This window comes from Aotus nancymaae, unplaced genomic scaffold (assembly GCF_030222135.1).
Source record: "Aotus nancymaae isolate 86718 unplaced genomic scaffold, 86718_ANA_hifiasm-v0.15.2.pri h1tg000004l, whole genome shotgun sequence".
NCBI lineage: Eukaryota > Metazoa > Chordata > Mammalia > Primates > Aotidae > Aotus > Aotus nancymaae.
The window spans coordinates 13,499,085-13,512,301 of record NW_026988415.1 but is presented as its reverse complement, the minus strand read 5'-3'; the positions used below and the strand labels follow the sequence as shown (position 1 = coordinate 13,512,301).

Here is a 13,217-nt window from a genome sequence, read left to right as displayed (position 1 = left end):
ACATCAACCCCTTTTCTGAAGTCCAGAGTTAATTTTTTAAAATGTTCACTGATACTGGCGTGGAGGTGCTGGTGACATTTCTTTTTCTTGTTTATCTTTAAAGACAGGGAGATGCAATCTAAGTTAGGAAATCAGTGATAAATAGTCATAGAACATGGGTCACCTGGCTTCAATTAGTTATGTGACCTTTAAGAAAACAAGTGCCCATTTCAGAAAAGACTGACCTTTGAGGTTACAGACATCAAGCTACCCTTCTACTTTAAGGAAGAAACAATGACAGAGTTAATTTAAAACTCTGATGCAGACAGAGTTGAAAAATCCCTGACAGATTTATATAACGAACGTGGATGGTGTTTTGTTTTCCCAGCATGCAGTTTTAAGGTCAGACCTATGACTCAGAGCTGTGCACTTCCCTGGTGGTATGCATCAGTGACATGTTGCCAGTCTAATCGTCCAGAAGGGCTTGTGCCCAGCTCAGCTTGCTCCATTATAATCCCCAGCTGAGAAGCCACCTTTCATTTTTTAAAATAGATAAGGAAGACAGCATGAACATTTGAAACTCAAATACTATATGTACTTTATAACTTTTTAGTCTGAAGACTTGATGAACATTAAGGTGCCTGTTTAATTTTGGGAAGTAGAATCTCCATCGCCACTAATCCATCATGGTGTGGTGCTGCATGAGGCTATGCTGTGCGCATTGTCAGTATCAGCGTTTTGCTGAGTTTACTGTTTTTTAGTTCATTGGCAAGGCATTGTGGATTTTGGTGCAAAGAGCGTGGATTTGGAATCAAAAGGCACTTCCTCTCTGGGTGGCTGCTTAGCTGAGGGTAACCTTCCCATAGTTGGCATGGGATTTCCAGACAGCATCCTCTCTGCATGAACAAAAACAACGTGCCATTTCAGTAAACTTTGGTGGGTGCTGCCTGATCCACTCCAGATCTTTTCATCTCTTTCTTTTACTCTCTCCCTTTCCTTGTAAATCAAAACTCCCATTCCTTTAGTGCGGCTGATCTCTTTTTGGGGTTAGAAGAAACCAATCTGATTAAACTAACTTACTACTGTTTTTACCTTTATTATAAAAATGTATCTATTTCAAGACTGGGCACAGTGGCTCACACCTGTAATCCCAGCATTTTGGGAGGCTGAGGTGGGTGGATTGCTTGAGGTCAGGAGTTCAAGACCAGCGTGGCCAACATGATGAAACCCTGTCTCTATTAAAAGTGCAAAAATTAGCTGGGCATGGTGGCATGCACCTGTAGTCCTAACTACTCAGGAGGCCGAGGCAGGAGAATCGCTTGAGTCCTCGAGGCAGAGGTTGCAGTGAGCTGAGATCGTGTTACTGCACTCCAGCCTGGGCGACAGAGAGAGAGAGAGAGAGAGAGAGAGAGAGAGAGACTCCATCTCAAACAACAACAACAAAAAAGTATATATTTCTTACAGCATTGTTTGTGATAACAAAAGAAAAGACTGGAAACAAATATTTGTCAAAAAGAGACTGATTAATTGTGGTATAGCTATACAGTTGGATACTATGTGCATGTTCAAAAAGTAGAAGCTCTTTACTGACAAGGAAAATTCTCTAAATATGAATAAATAGAACTAGCAGTAGAATAAATAGAAAAAGCAAGGTGCAGAAGAGGATGTATAGTATACCACTATTTATCTTTTTTTAAAAAAAAAAGGAAAAAGAAAAATATATATAGCTGCCTATCTTTTTTAAGCCCAGAATCTCCAGAAACATAAAGAAGACACTGGTATCATGGGTTATCAGTGGAGAGGGGGAAGTAGGTGTCTGCGGATAGGTAGGGGAGGAACACTTTTCACTATGAATTCTTTCACATCTCTTCAAAAATACATCTTTGGAAATCCATGCAGAAAAAAGAATGTTCATAGCAGTATTATTCATAGTGGCTGAAAAGTAGAAATAACCCAAATGTCCATTATCTGCCGAATGGCTGAACAGTATGTGGTATATCTATACAATGGACTGTTATTCAGCCATCAAGAGAAGTGAAGTACTGATGCATGCCATTGCATGGAGGAACCTTGAAAACATTATACTAAGGGAAAGAAATCTGCCACAAAAAGCTGCATATTGTGTGATTCCATTTTTACGGAAGCATTATATGCTAAGTGAAAGAAATCTGTCACAGAAGGCCATATATTGTATGGTTCCATTGCCAGAAGTGGCACATCTGTAAAGACAGAAAGTAGGTTAGTGGTTCCCAGGGGGTGGGGGTGGGGTATGGAGAGTGATGGCTAAGAGGTCCAGGGTTTCTTCTGGGGTGATGAAAATATAAAATCAGATAGTGGTAACGATTGGTATACATTATGAATATACTAAAAACTGCTGAACTGTACACTTTATAAAGGTGAATTTTATGATATATAAATTGTTTATTTTAAATTTGACTTAGAGATGGGATCTCACTATGTTGCCCAGGCTAGTCTTGAACTTCTGGCCTCAGGTGATCCTCTTGCCTTGGCCTCCCAAAGCACAGGTGTGTAAATTATATCCCAGTAAATAAAATAACATAGAAAAACAACTGGAAGTCATGAACATGGAAACTTTAAGAATCACTATGAACATATAAAACAACAACTTAAGTTTTCACCTAAGAAATGTTTTCATTCTAAAATATTTTACATATTATCTCTATAATGACAAAGGGCTTCATGTTCTTTAGCCACCTTCACTCACACTCACCTAGGATCTTTTCATTTTATAAGGGAAGATTATTAACCCAAATGAAGCCATGATTGATAAATTTTTGGATAAAATAACTAAGAAAAAATTGAGATACTGTACCTGCAGGCCCTGCCCAGGCTGTGCCAGAAGGAGAGGAGACATGGAGCCACAGAGAATCTTTTGGACCAGTGTGCCCTTTCTCTCTTCGCAGATCATCCCAGAGCTGTCCTTGACTCCTTAGGCTGATACGACCCTGTTTGCTTCCTTGTGTTCTCCTGCGGTGAACTGAGGCACAGGGTTTAGGGAGCCGGTCCTGATGAGAGGAGATTAGCTTTGGGGCTCTGGGATGAGATCTGTGGACCTGAAAATATAGCCTCTCCTCTCCTAATCACTAACTTTATGTATGGAGAGTGACAACTGAGAGATCCGGGGTTTCTTTTGGGTGGGGATGTGAGGTGCTGGGTCATTGTGGACATATAGCATCTGGTCTGTCCACACTGGTTAGATAATAGTTTTCTGACACTCATCCCAATTCTAGATGCTTTAGCCTGAGTTCATCTTGGGGTGGTTATGGGGGAATTTACCACAACGTATTTTTGGTCAAGACTTGGGTGGATGGTGTATATTTTGGTTCTGCCACCTCTGGGAACTTGGACATTGCTGTACTCACGCAAGCTATGTCTCAGCACAAACAACCTCATCTCCTGAGCTGCTGAGTCCTTTCTGTAAGTGGCTGATGAGATAGGGTCTTTCAGATCCATGCCCTTGGCATTTATTCAGAATTAACTTGCATAATATGAAGCTAATCTGCATTCTGGCCGGAGCTGCCTGATGGATATAGGTAGCCTCTTTTCATTGTTGGTCTTTATAGGCCAACTTAAGCTCAGAGATGTGAACCAAGGGTGGCCTACCTGATGAATTAGTGCTCATAAGGCAAACACTTATTTGTTGTGTTGGAAAATTTATTGACTGTAGCCAGAAAAGGTCTAATCATCCACTGAGGTAACTGGGCCCTTTCCTGGCAGGGAGGATGTAGGGAAGACCCTCCCTAACTCAAGACTGGCGGTTGACTTAGACCTATTGGGCATTTGTTTCATTAGAGGATCAACAGAGCAGGGATTTGTTCTCCCTAGATCTCAATCATTTGTTCATAAACCCTCCTGACCCGTATTGAATCCACAGCTGTCTCCACTTTGCTGTCAAGCTGCTAGAGGCCAATTTCTCTGAGTCCCTAGGACTTTGAGTTTTGCTCTCTGCTGCCCTAGACATTCTCAGGCTCATGGTCCTTGCAGCTGGGCTCTTGGCCAACATCCTGAGCTCTTATCTCTTTTCCACATATCCCCTGTGAATTAGTAAACTTGATAAATTCTATTTGTAGGAATCTGCTGCTTGGGCCAGCCACATTTTTAGCATGTAGTTGAATTAATAATAATATATAGTGCTTACTGTGTGCCAGCCACTGTTCTAAATGTTACAAATATTTACTGCTTTATTTCCCACAATGACCCTCTTACATAGGTACTATTATCATCCCCATTTTACGGATGGGCAAATTTAGTCGCAGAGAAGTTAAGTGAAACTTGCCAATGTCATACAACCAGTAAGTGGTAGAAACAGGATTCAAATCCCGATAATCTGGCTCCAGTCTATGCTCTTAGCCACTGCACTATATTCTCTTGAAACATTATAAAATAGATATACTGATAATAATCTCAGGGCAAATTTCCTATTATTTGTCTTGGAACTAACCATGTTAATTGTTCAGCCAATCTCATATAAAGTTAAGCCTTAAATTTCTTTCAGGGAAGTCTTCAAAAATAGTTATGGTCCAGTCTAAACCATTTTATCTGAATTTCACTGAAAGCAACAGGACAATCACTCCTTGTTTTCTTTTCTGTACCTTAGACAATCTGGTCTTATTTACACTTAGCTAGGTACATACTTCCCATGTTTGTTCTTGTTGATTATCACACTGATTGGAAATGAGCAAGAAGGGTGGGGATGGGAGGTGAATGGTGTGTGATCTTTCCAAGTACATGTCCTTTGGCGGCTTCTGCTCCTCTAGCTGCAGACTCTCCTTGCATTCTCCTTTCTGGACTTCGTGTTCCTGTCATTCTGTTTCATGTACTTGCTGCCTGGCATGCTGAACTTGTTGCTTGACTTCAAGGGCTTTGAAATCACTCAATCTTGTTCATTAAGTGTCAGCTGTTTTAGGTAGAGCCTCTGCTTCCCCATCCAGACTAGTCCATCTCTCTCTCGGCTCTGTGTCAACTACCACTTCCAAGTTATCTCAGCCAAAATTTATCCATAAACTTTATTTTTTTATAAGTTTAATAGAGTTTAATTGAGCAAAGAACGATTCATGAATTAGGTAGCCTCCTGAACCAGAGTAGGCTCAGAGATTCCAGCATTAACCGTAACTGTGGCTGAGATAACTTGACTGGACTCTCGGTGCTGCATGAGAGAATCTGCAAAATGTGTCATCAACACACACAACTGTCCCTTAGTCTCAGGGTGTGTGACCCAGATTAACCTCTGTTGATTAATATAAAGTCATAATGCACCCCATTTGCCATACGTAGCATTCCCAAGATTTACACTGTCATGAGTAGAGTTCCCAGACACCCAGCTTCTAGACCTGGAGTGGCTGTTAACTCAGATCATCTCTCCATCTCTGGGCCTCAGCTTTCCCATCTGTAAAATGAAGTGATTGGATTAGGTGGTATCTAAGACCATTTCCAACTCTATCATGGGATCTTTATGAAGCTGGAGACACCCACAGACCTGGCCCACTTTATCTTCAGGTCTGCCACGCCTCTCCAACTTGTGGAGGAGCCTATACTCTGTCCTCACCGTGCATAGGTAGACAAACAGGGAAGACAAGCTGCCATTCAGGGCGGTAACCTAATGGCAGATCACACAGCAACAAGATCACTCTGCTTTTGCAGCTGAGTTTTCACAAAACAGTGCCTGTCCTGGCACAACAGAAGAGCTCCTTCCATAGAAAGTTATTTGTTTGCTCTCTCAGATGCAAATAACTAGGGGCCACCACTCTCCTCTGTCCACCTGTAAGTACTCCTGCATGGAATTTGAATCAAGACACTGCTCAGGCAGTCAAATGATGGCCTTGAGGGAAGCTTGGCAGGTGGGAGCCAAGTGAGCTTTCACTTTATGTACTTTCAGTCCTCTGGAAATCTGGATTTCCCCTGCTATCAAAATAGACAATGCTGTTGCCTAACAAAATATAGACTTCCTGAGTGACATCCAGGTCACAGCTTGGTCTCTTTCCTCCTGCTATGTTCACGCTTCCACTTCCATGCACCATGTTAAGTTCAGATGGTCTACCGACCAAACCCCAGAGAACGACTCATGAGTCTTTTCAACCTTTACCTTGAATTCTAGGGCTATCTCCTATTTGGGGTTTGAAAACACCAATGCATAATAAAGTTTATGTATTAATTACAGTTTTTTGGTAAATACAGATTGTATGTTACTAGCCTTGATGTTTCACACCAGGAAGCAGAGCTCATGGATTATAACATCCCTGAACAAGGCAGTCGATCTCAGTTATCAGCATTAAGAATAAGGGTATGGATGGAAACTTATTTGATTTGCTCTTCTTTCCTGTTATGGATATTAACCAGTGGGGTAAATTATAGAATAGGGTCATGGAATGTTTAGCCCTCAAGCATTTTTCAGAGGCTTGAAATGTTCATAAAAGGTGGGCTTGGTGAATGCCAGGACTTAGCATGATTGAAAGGGTGTTTTGAGTCATGGTACATGGCAACATGAAAATAAAACAGATATATCAGAAGTAGGTGGTAGAAATAGACTGGAAGAGAATTTTAACATCTAAAATATGACAAGGATTTATCCTTACCAGCTTCTCAGTTTCTTGGAACATTTTCCTTTGATTGGAGAATCTGTATTTATGTTACATATTTCCTTCTAAAACATTTTCTGGTTTCTATTTTCTTCTTTTACTTATTTTTGCCACTTCCATTTTTTGAAAAATATAATCCTAGGTATGCTCTGAAAGTCATTTTTTTGGTGTTTTCCTGGTAGTGATTTCTGGTTATAGGCCCATAAAAGTATCTATAGGATGTGGTTGGGATAGTTCCTGCCTCTTGGTAAAAGTCTAGTAGTAACACAGGAAGGGGGTAGACTTTGGGGACAAGAGACATTTAAAACTGTTACTGATCATGACATTACCAAAAATCAAAGGATGGGGCCATGGCCCATGCTTCATAATCTCCGTGTGAATACTATAAGGGAACTTCTAAGCCCTGATCAACTGTGAAATGAACAGGTCTTCAGTTAATTAGCATTTTCCAGGTGATTTGCTGTTTACAAGATCCTTTATTTCATGTATCTTATCTCATTTGTAACAGATCTTCTTCTTTCATAGTCACCTTTTCCTTCTCTCTGAGATTCAGAGACCCTTTGGGGAGGTCGAGTTTCAGGTTTGCTTTCATTTGGATCTTAGAAGACCAAATCCCCCTTCTTGGGGTTCCAGGGGTGCTCCTTCATTTTAGTCTCTGACAGGTATGCCATGAATTATGACATTTAAGCAGTGACTTTGCAGATTGGACTTGTCAGTAGGAAAAAGTACTCTTCCCACCTTAAAGATTGACAGGAACATGAGATGGCTGAAGCTGTCCTGGGCTTTTTTCTGGCAAGAGTACATAGGACAAGAAATACTCCGGAGAGCTCAACATTGAATCACATCATATCATAGTGCATGACTAGTTGCTTTAATCTTGCAGTTGGACTCACTCAGGATAAATTGTTGGCAGAGGAATTAAGTAGCCTGACAAAATTATATTCAGAAAAAAACCTTGCAGTATATTAATTTATTAGTAGTAGGCATGAGGAAAAGTAGAGTAAGGTTTAAAAAATGGATATGAAATCACTGATAAATCCACAAAGACTCCATTACAGTTTGTTATCAGCCTCTTGCCCCTGGCCATGACTAATGGCTAGTCATTGTCTGAATAAGTTTTTAACCATTTGGAAATTTCTTCAGGACAAGAAAAATCTAGTAAAGGGATAAGGGTGACCACAAGTCAAGCTGTGAATGAGAAACTACTGAAATGTGGGCCAAGTGGGTCACTGAATTTGCCATGTTTGACTCTTCGGTTGCACCACTTTGAACTTTTGAAGTTTGATCCTCCCAGTGGTGTTTCTGAGGTAGAGAGGCTGGGATTAGATTGCAGCCTGAGAAATCCCACAAACGTGATTCTACTGTAATCTTACTGTTCTCTCTTGCTCCTTGATAACTGGTATCCCATTAAAGGGGGTTCATTATTGACATCTCAGAAGAAGCTCATTGTGAAGTCTAATAAAAGTGCCACTCTTCCCTACACCAGCTCTGCCTCCCATATTCCCCATTATTTTCCCAATCACCCAGAGTCACAACCTCAGAGAGAACCTTGGCTCCTTCCCCTTCTTTCAGTCCTTGCAACCCTGTCCCACAGTGTCCCTTACATCTAGTCTTTCCTTTCCATGCCCATTGCCCTGCCCCTCATTCTTTCAGTCTTACCTTGCATCTCACTGGAGAATACCCTGTGCTGTCTCCCTGCCTCCTCTCTTCCTCTGAGATCTGCCCGCCTGCCTGCCTGCCTGCCTTCCTGCCTGCCTGCCTGCCTGCCTGCCTTCCTTCCTTCCTTCCTTCCTTCCTTCCTTCCCTCCCTCCCTCCCTCCCTCCCTTCCTTTCGTTCTTGTTGCCCGGGCTGGAGTACAATGGCATGATCTTTACTCACAGGTTCAAGCTATTCTCCTGTCTCAGCCTCCTGAGTAGCTGAGATTACAGGCATGTGCCACCACTCCCAGCTAATTTTTATATTTTCAGTAGAGGTAGGGTTTTACCATGTTGGCCAGGCTGGTCTCAAACTTCTGACCGCAAGTGATCTGCCCACCTCTGCCTCTCAAAGTGCTGGTATTACAGGCGTGAGCCACCATCCCTGGTCGAGATCTGCTCTTCTTATCACTGCTTACGTGACTCTATCTCATTCATCCCTTGCACCAGTTGCAGAAAGGTCCTCCGGGTGTGGCTTTCTCTCCTCTCTAGCTTTAGGTTCCACTACTTCCTTATCCTGTGCTTCTGTCACACCCCAACCACCCCAGCTGCATCCTGCTTCTTGAACATGCCCTATGTTTTTCTCATATCTTAGCTGACGTGGTACCTTTTTCTTAGAACACTCCCTCCCCCTTCTCTCCATGTCAAAGTCTTAATCATTTTTCAGGGACCAGGTCAAATGCCATAACATCCATCAAGTCTTTTTGATCCCCAAACCAGATGTAATCTCTCCCTGTGATAAATCTCAGTAACACTTTATATCTTTCTTGTAATATTTGTCAAGCTCTGCCTTACATGGTGGTCATTTGTATATTTATCTTGTTACACTTGAAAGTAAGGATTGTATTTTATTCTTTGTGACCAGCAAAATATCTTGCACCACATAGTAGGGCATCTGTTCAATAAGTGCTTGTCATATACAATAAAATAATGGCTGGGGTGGCATTATCTATAGGTGAACCCAACAATAGGTCATAATGCATCTGTAGATAGTAGGAACATAAGGATGTGTAGATAAACGCTGAAGTAAGTGATTCGCAGAGGATCACATGGAAGGGAAGCTTAGGGAGTTTGATGCCTAGCACTCACTGAAAAAAATTGTCCTGATATTGCTAGAGTATGAGACTAGAATGCCTGAAATGTAACCATCATACACCAAAGAGAGTTGCTCACCAAACACCAGCCAACTCGACTAGTAGTATATAAAGGTGCTTTGTAAACAGTACAGTGATTCTTAAGGACATTATTAAGCACCATACTGTTAATGTGTAACAAGAGTGACTCAGATGCCAATGAAAACCGTGACTCCAGGTACCTGTGAAATAACCAGCAAGGGTTCCGAACCACTGATCCAAGACAGGACAAAGTTGCCAACTAGTCTTCCTAAGAAATTGTTTTTAATCGTTCAAGGGGCCTTTTCTGTTTTGGTTTTGTGGAAGGTCTAATTTTGTGCCTTGAGGACATCTGCAGTAGGGCCAGATGTCAGAGCAAGCAGGCAGTTGTCACGCTTCCTGAAGTTTTTAGGAAGGCAGAGTTACCTGTTGATGAAAATGGAAATAACTGGAATAAATTCTGTTGCAGGGCTAAGCTCCCAGCCCATGCTGGCTGGTCATAGTTGACTAATTCATGATGGTCAAAAAGTGATTCTCTTGTATTTGAATTTTCTCTTTTATTTTAGGCAAAACAGATTTGTTTTTTGATACCTTCATAAGGCTGTCTGTCCATATTCTGTTGTCACTTTTCAAAATGATCAGAAACCTAAAGAACTACCATACTTGCTAAAAGAAGACACCAACTAATGCATGGCTTGAGACAGGAATTGACTTCCTGAAGGAAAGTATTTGGCACACCAAGCACTGCAAGAGAGGCATTTCAACATACATGGGCTCTTCCTAAAAATATACCGTACTAAAATAAAAAATTCAGGGTTCATTAAGGTTAATCATCTAATAAAGTAAGAGAATTTTCTCTAGGTGAAAAGTTTCAGTTTATTTTAGGGGCGTGGTGGTGTTACAACTGGCTAATGTCCCCACCATAATTTAATCAGGCTGGATAAGAAAGAGACTAGAAAGGCATGGAGCGAGAGCACAGTGTAGCGTCTCTTCTTTTCCCAGGCTTATTTTTTTCCCCAACATGTAATAAATTTGCTTGTAACAACCTGGCTTTTATTGTATCATTTTCTAGCTAAATGAGAGTTACTGATGTCAGCTACCTTTTAGAATAACTTTTCCTTAAATGTTTGAAGATCATAGGAATTGGGAAACTCATTCATTGATTTATTCAGGGAACATTTACTGCTCACCTACTCTGTGCTGTAGGAACATGAAGAGAAGCAAAACACTGCCCTGGCCCTCAGTCTGGTAGGGGAGATGTGTGAATAGGGTCAAAACCAGTGACATGCACTGTTCAACAAGACAGTGGCTATAAAGGTGTACCAGCGTGAAGGTCAGCTGCCTGCCTTGAAGTTGAGTGGCCAAAAGCACTTTCAGGATTGCAGGTGAGACTATGTTTTCGCGGTTTGATGGACTTTTTAGTTATTTAGTTCATTCTTTCAAGGAATCGTTATTGGAGGCTCTCCTGGGAGCTGGACAGTGTTCTAGGCTCTGGGGCCACTGCAGTGGGCTTCACTACTAAATCCCTGCCTTCATGGAGCAGAGCAGGAGATCAGACAACAATGAGAGAAATCAGTGCAATACCAGCAGACTTGAAGTGGTGAAAGGAACAACCATGAGGGCCCCTGTGCCCTCCGTGAGAAGGCCAGTGAGGCAGGAGTGAGGGAAAGAGGGCTGAAGGTAAGGCCAGAGAAGAATTTGGGAGAAGATCCTGGAGGCACTTAGGGGCTTTCTTTTCCTAGAGCATGCTCCTAATGACCAGCCTCCAGCCATCTGATGGCCTGTTCAGCTGTTACAACATGTTAGGTTGATGTCTTTATTTTCATTCATATTTTTCCTTTTATTGTCCCTGACGTTGAAAAGCAAGAGGTTGAGTTTGCGAGACAAAACGTCTTCATTGTATCTGTGGTGGGGATAACGTAGTCTTCCCATCTTGTTCTGTGCGGCCTGCCGTTAAGGAGGTGGGGTGATTAGAATCGCTCCCCTTTCTGGTACGGTAGTCTGCTGATCTCTGGAACATACCAAGGAGGATGTAGAGTGACAACATCTATAATCCCCTTAATCTCTATATTCATAGAGTCTAATCTCCTTGAATTACACTGGTAACATAAGTCTATCTTTTAGAGTTACTTTTATCATTAACAGCACAAAAATGTATTATTTATAGGGCTAAATGCAAGCCCTTGAGGCATATAAAGTGGATTAATAAGGTTGGCTCAGTGTTAAGCTATGCCAGAGCCGAGTCCAAATTTTATTCCGGTACAGGGATGACTTTCTATGTGGCCTCTCTGGCTCTGGAGCTAATTTGGATGCTGAGTAGCCCCGCAGGTATTTATATGTAGCGTTTGGTATTTTTACTGGGTCCTATTCTTCTCCCTTGGATCACCTAAAATGGTTAAGAATTTTCTAGTGGGATTAAGGTTGTGATCTCTGGGGAGGGGTGGGACATCTGCTCTTGGTTATTTTTGTGTTAGCTGCTTCCCCTTAAATGTATGTTCACAAATGAGCCACAGCCCTATCAGCTGGGGTTGAGGGAAGACGGGTCTAGGTGCTGCTCCTGAAATTGGTCTCTGAGCCATGGCTTCCCATAGACACTCAGGTAAAAAATTAATGCTCTTTATCTTATATTGAGCACAGTTTTGTTAGGGCAGTGAATCCATCATTTGGCTAAAAGATGGTTTTTGATGAAATGATTTTAGTCTTGTCTGAATAGTAAATAAATTATAGCTTGTCTTTGTTTCGCCTTTGCATTTCATGCTATTTCAAAGCAAAATATTGTTCAAGTACAATTAACAGTTTGAGTGGCTTTTTAAAAAAAGATGTATATAAACATGTTACCACTATATTTTACCTTTTTCAGGACATCTCATGAAACTATAAGAGATCATGTGAGGAAAGGTTTTTCTGCTTAGGAATTTTTGGTTTTCTTTTTTCTAAGATAGAATTCTTCATCTTGACAGCGCTTTAAATCTAAGGTGTTTGAAGAAGGTATATCGAATATGGAACTGGAAGGAGGAACATTTGTCACTAAGAAAGTCCACAATGACCTAACATATCTTCCCTTTTTCTGACAATGTTTTAAATCTTCCCAAAGTAACAGCTATGGTCCTTTTGATATGATAAATATGTTATTGTTTTTAGCAGAAAAAGGCACATTTTGGACTCCTTTGGTCATGAGCATTTTCTTCTGGTTTTGTAACCTTACAATTAAGGAAGCCTTTTGGCCATTGACAAGAAATCTATGAATTAGGGGCTGAGGGGACAAAAGCCCAGTCCTTGAAGCCAGGAGGGTGGCTGTGGCCCTGTGGCCCACTGCCTAAGTAACGGTTCCCTTTCTTGGAGCTGGTAAAGTCAGGCAGTTGGGTATAAAGAAGGCATTTCGTCCTGTTTCCCAGCTTTCAGATTAAGAGACAAAGTCATTATCTATGGTTTTATTGAAAAAATATTTTTTTAATTATTATTATACTTTAAGTTCTGGGTTACATGTGTAGAATGTACAGGTTTGTTACATAGGTATACACATGCCATGGTGGAAAAATCATTTTTAAAACTCATTGCCTGTCAATATTTGAACAATGGAAATTTCTTTTTGGGGTTTTAAAGTAAATATGCTGCAATGGAATTCCCTACCTTAATGAATTAATATGCAATGTCTTCCCTGTTCCCAAGTGTTCAAAAGTTGTGCTTTTTTTTCCAACCCTCGGGAACTGTTTCACAAACATGGTACCAAATGCTTGAGATTGTGGTTATCAGCCAAGATACACATTCTCTGTGTGTAAGCAAACTATCAGCTGTACTAGTTGTCCTGATGAACCTTAAATGCATGTTACCTGGT

At 41.2% G+C, this 13,217-nt stretch overlaps 1 protein-coding gene across 8 annotated transcripts in view; it reads left to right on the top strand.

Annotated features, from left to right (window-relative positions):
* The window catches only part of FHL1 (four and a half LIM domains 1), a 63,816-nt gene that overhangs the window by 37,919 nt on the left and 12,680 nt on the right, over positions 1 to 13,217 (top strand). Inside the window, exon 1 of one of the 8 annotated variants that reach the window (XM_012472294.2) lies at positions 11,872 to 11,981. The exons of 6 other annotated variants lie outside the window; for them this stretch is intronic. In XM_012472294.2, the coding sequence (XP_012327717.1) occupies positions 11,960 to 11,981 (22 nt within the window). In that variant the 5' untranslated portion in view covers positions 11,872 to 11,959. Of the gene's footprint in view, positions 1 to 11,871; positions 11,982 to 13,217 lie in introns of those variants that run through there. One more of the 8 variants, XM_012472299.2, reaches the window with a different exon arrangement.